This window comes from Rattus rattus, chromosome 8 (assembly GCF_011064425.1).
Source record: "Rattus rattus isolate New Zealand chromosome 8, Rrattus_CSIRO_v1, whole genome shotgun sequence".
Lineage (NCBI taxonomy): Eukaryota > Metazoa > Chordata > Mammalia > Rodentia > Muridae > Rattus > Rattus rattus.
The window spans coordinates 32,585,880-32,591,172 of NC_046161.1; the positions used below are offsets into that span (position 1 = coordinate 32,585,880).

At 34.3% G+C, this 5,293-nt stretch overlaps 1 protein-coding gene across 1 annotated transcript; it reads left to right on the forward strand.

The window, feature by feature from the left end:
• Nucleotides 1–1,835: 1,835 nt before the first annotated feature.
• LOC116907077 (olfactory receptor 145-like) lies at nucleotides 1,836–4,345 on the forward strand. The gene is made up of 2 exons (XM_032910031.1): nucleotides 1,836–1,847; nucleotides 3,404–4,345. Exons 1-2 carry the CDS (start codon nucleotides 1,836–1,838, stop codon nucleotides 4,343–4,345), a joined length of 954 nt encoding a protein of 317 aa, XP_032765922.1.
• Nucleotides 4,346–5,293: the final 948 nt, after the last annotated feature.

The window sequence follows — 5,293 nt, forward strand, 5'->3', positions numbered from 1 at the left end:
TTTAAAATAAGAGACTAGTATACCGAAATATGTGATGTTGGGAACAATTTCTACCATATTTTGTTGAGTAATCTGTTTTTGTTTGTAATATGTATGTTGTTATTTATATCCCAAGACATTTTTATTTGCCAAAAACATTTTTGCTATTTTCATGTTTGAAAACAATAGGCCAATTTGCTATTCATTTTTCAAACCTGAAGAGTTCAGGACGAGTACCAAGAACCAATCTCTCTTCAGGTATTCATTGTTTGAAATGGTGAAAATAGAAGCTGTAATCTTGTATTTAGAACTTACTTAAACATAAGATTTTGCTATCAAAAGTCATTTGTTAATTGTATCTTTTTCAAGTTTAGCCTTGATCTACAGCTATTGGAGAATTTTATTACAAAGACCACTTCAGTATTTATATCTAAGGTCCTTTTTAAAACTGATATTAAAATTTCTGGTTTTCACAAGGGTACAAAGGAATTGAGCAGAAAATGTAAAGGAAAATCAGGACTTACTTTTTTTCTTTCCATTCACTGCCTCTTGGATGAAAACAATGGAGGTTGACGTGAGTCTTATTGGAAGGGAATAGCTCAACCCCTATGTATGTTATGACCTAACAAGTTTGGGACCACATGATTTTCATTTTAAAATAAAAACACCTTACTGATTGGAAACTTAAGTAAGATTCTAGTGTGGATTATTTCATATCCACATAGCATTTGACGGCCCAGTTCCCTGTCTCCTAGAGTTCTATTCTATGTTCTTTTGTGTGCTCAGAGATGAAAAATCAATCCCAAACATGGACAGTCTGTACCAGCTAATGACGACAGAGAATATACAGAGAAACACATGTCAAAAATGTGAACATCAATCTTACATAGTCCCTCATTTAATGAAAGCGTGCCATTTAAAGCAGATGCTTAGGAAAATATGCTTTTACTAATAAGAGTAATATTGATGAAAACAGTTGGGGTGAAGTGGTGTACATCCTGTGGCGAATGGAATAAGTGAGTGAAAGTCAGAGGGGAATGGAGACAGGGAAGGAATATGAGAAGTGTAGTTTGCGATCCTGTAGACATTTGTAACACTTTTTTTTTGTTATGGTAAGGGCAATGTAAAGGGTTAAATCATAATCTGACTTAATGATTATGATTATGTAAATATTAAACAAACAAAAAAAACCAACAACAACCAAAAAGGGATCCTGACTGCTATCTGGGGAAATAACCATAGAGATCAATACATGAAACGGTGCTTTAGTTCTAAAGGCTTTACAATGATGTTAACAAGAGACAATGGTCTCTTAAATAAATGGTTAGTTATAAAGTAAGTGATTTTAAGGTAATTGTGTACATGTTTCAAATGGTATTTGGGACATATTTATATGATGCTAGTGATGTAAAATTTTGCTTAATATAAAATTATGTAACGCAGTGAACTGGCTAAGACTTAAGAAAATTTGAAAGTAAGTGACATTTAGCATCCTGGATTTTCATTCTTCTATAGTACAAAGTGAGAATGACCCCAGAGAAATGGGGAGAGGACATAAGAAGGCAAGGCATATAAAAACATCTCATAAAATTACAGATTTATAAAAAATATGTAAGCTAGTAATAGATGGGGAATTTGATATAAATGAGTAGCAATGTCATTTACTAGATTGTCACACTTTAGAAATTGTTTATTTAAATTTTTTGAGATGTAATTATAGAATTTCTCTCTTAGCGTTTCTTGTCAAACCTTCCATATGCCTCACCTAGTTCTCTTCAATATTCATCCTCTTTTTCATTAATTGTTGTATTTATATGTATATATAATGTATGATATATGTACATAATAACATGCACATGAACACACACGTGTGCATGTGTGTGTGTATGTGTGTGTGTGTGTGTGTGTGTAGAGATATCTGAAGAAATAATTTTTTTATCGCAAAAGGGAAAATAGTGTTCAAACTAACATGGAATAGTTGGTTATGTTACAATGATGGTGACACTTTGATTAAGTCCTTTTAAATAACAAAAGTAGAAGAACAAAAGTATACTTAGTAAATCAAGTGCAAAGTTCAATAACAGTATTTAGTTGTGGGAGAAGGAAGGCAAAGTACAGAATGTATCTGCTAAGATTAAAAAAAATATATAGTTGGGGGAATGAGTTTGAAGGGAGCTGGCAAAGGAAAATATTAAGACAAAATAAAAAGGAAGTACTGGACAAATGAGACGCATGATACAACATGCTATTATGCGTGGAAAGATGTGCAGGAGCCTCTGATATTTTGGTAATTGCTTACAATGCCACTAGTGATATGTTTGCATATGTAGATATAAACCAAAGAAACACAATGAGAAAGACAAGGGAATTGGAAAGTTTTCTACCTCATCTACCCTAGGGAATATACAATCCCAGAAGTAAATTAGAGTTAAATATTATCTCAAAGGGTACCAGAGTGAAATCATCTTCATTACTGTATAAATGACGTCTTAGATGTGTTCTTCCTAAAGGACGTTGATTAAAGAGTAGGATCTCAGAGAGGTCTCTATATAAAAAGTCCTAAAAATAATGGCACTCAGATAAAATGATTTGTATAACTCTACTTGGTTGAGATAAGAAATAAGGCCTCTTTAGATTTCTGCTATGTGATTTAGAAAATGGTGGTGGGAATCATATTAATAAAAAAGTGTGGTCTTTATCTGACTCTTGGATAAATTCAGAGATTGAGATATACAAATGCTGGGGAGGGGAGGGGCATGGATACCGAACTATTATTTCATTTGGAAGCAGAGTTGTTTTCCTGAAGAGACCAATGGCGAAGAGCAGATCAGAAGCCAAGTTCTGAGTAGTCAAGAGAGAAGGGTAAGCATCATCACTATGCTTCCATGTACTTTACTGCTTTGTCCAGATTTAAGCATGAAGTGTAAAGGATTGAAACTTCTTATAGGCAGAATGTAGGTTCAATGTTTTCCATTTCTCTGGAGTGTATTTAAATCTGAGAATTCTCTTGAAGGATACTCTAAATTTCCTACCAACGTAATGCTTCTCATTCATGCTTAGGAAGCCAGGCTGTCAGTCTCTGCTGTAGCTCAGTCCTCAAGGTCTCCATCCTAAATCACAGAGTCTTAAATGGCTGTCAATGCAGGGTATCTAGAATGTAGTGAGTAAAGGTTAACAAGCATAAATTGGAGTGCTAAAGATAAATCGAAACAAAAAAGAGAATGCCTGTGTCTCTTCTTGGCTCATTTCTTCCATGTCTTTACACTTTGCTTAACCTTCCACACACGTGTACCTCATAAGATCAGCAATGAAACCACAAAACAGCAAAGTTTCAGCGACCCTTTAGGATCCTGGATGCAAAATGACTAGACACAGCATGTTTTCCTAATGTTGAACATGACTTCTGTCTTTCAGATCCTGGTAGAAGAGAATGGACACTAAAAACATTTCCTTCATTACTGAGTTTATTCTGGTTGGCCTAACAGAATATACAGAGACCCATTTCCCCTTCTTCTTCCTCTTCCTAGGCATCTATGTTATCACGGTGGCAGGCAACCTGGGTTTGCTCACTTTGATTGGGATGAATTCCCCTCTTCACACTCCTATGTACTATTTCCTCTTCAATTTATCTTTCATTGATCTCTGTTATTCTACTGTCATCACCCCAAAACTGTTGGTAAACTTTGTCTCTGAGAGGAACACAATTTCCTATGAAGGATGCATGACACAGCTCTATTTCTACTGCTTCTTTGTCAGTGCAGAATGCTATGTGTTGACAGTGATGGCGTATGATCGCTATGTAGCCATCTGTAAGCCCCTGCTGTATACAGTTACCATGTCCCCTGAGGTGTGCTCTCTCTTGACTCTCACTGTATATGTGGGAGCATTTATTGGTGCATGGGCCCACACAGGGTGCATGCTGAGGCTGACCTTCTGTAAGGACAACACTGTCAACCATTACATGTGTGACATTCTTCCTCTGCTAGAGCTTTCTTGCAGCAGCACTTACATTAATGAGCTTGTAGTATTCATTGTTGTAGGTTTTGATGTAGGTGTGCCCAGCATCACCATTATTGTTTCTTACACATTCATTCTTTCTAGCATCCTTCACATTCATTCCACCGAAGGAAGGTCCAAGGCCTTCAGCACCTGTAGCTCACATATTATTGTGGTTTCTGTTTTCTTTGGGTCAGGGGCATTTATGTACCTCCATCCTTCTTCTGTTTTGTCCATGGATCAAGGGAAAGTGTCCACTGTGTTCTATACGATTGTGGTACCCATGCTCAATCCTTTAATCTACAGCTTCCGGAACAAGGAGGTCAAGGTTGCCCTGAGAAAAACCTTGAGTATGAAAATATTCTCCTGAGTTGGGGATAATATTAGTTACTAAAGAGAATACTGGCTTCTCTTGAAATATGAAAACAAAGGAAGGATCCAATACCCAGCACTGACTGTGGAGTTGACCTGGTCTGAAACTTTGGAAAAGTAAGAATATCATACTATTTCACAGAGTTATTAGAAAAATAAGTTAATACTAGGTAATATTGAATTGAAATAATTATTACTTCTCTCTTTTATCTTTTCAATTTTCTTTTCTTTTTATATTCCTGCCTCAGCCTCCTGACTGAAGGGATTACAGTAATAAAAGAACATATCTGGCTGTTTTTTTCTGATTATATCTTATGTTTGTGTTTTATGGGTAATTACAACATCTTTTACAGCATAATGACCAGTTAATTGTATGTTAACATATTATCATCAGAATCCCTTCTGAGATAAATAATTTTATATCAGCTCAAACCTATAAGTTTCAGTTTCATTGCTGCAAAACTGAATTCTCTCTAGGCATCTGAACTCAACACATGGAAGATAATCTTTAAAATTTGTATAATTGTGTAAACATTCACTATTATTATTTTCATATTTGTAAAAAGTCTTGTACATTATAGCATATATTGAGAGTAAATAAAATGTTTTAAAATTCAAATAAATTAATGATTATAATACTAACTTCACATAATTAATCATTTCCATTCATAATATAAAATATAAAATGTCTGAATAAATTTCAGGTATTTATTACATTAAAATATTTTATTTCATAAACTAATATTATAAACTACACCATATAGTTTATAATTATATAAACTATAGTTAATTAACTCTGCTTTTCCATTTCTTCAATTCATCCCAGATTCTCCCTAAGTACTTACCTACCTTCAAACCTTAAGTTTATTTCTCTGTCTCAACACAAAAAAGTCAAAACAATAACAACAACAAAAAATTAAAATGCCAGAGCAAAACAAAACAAAAA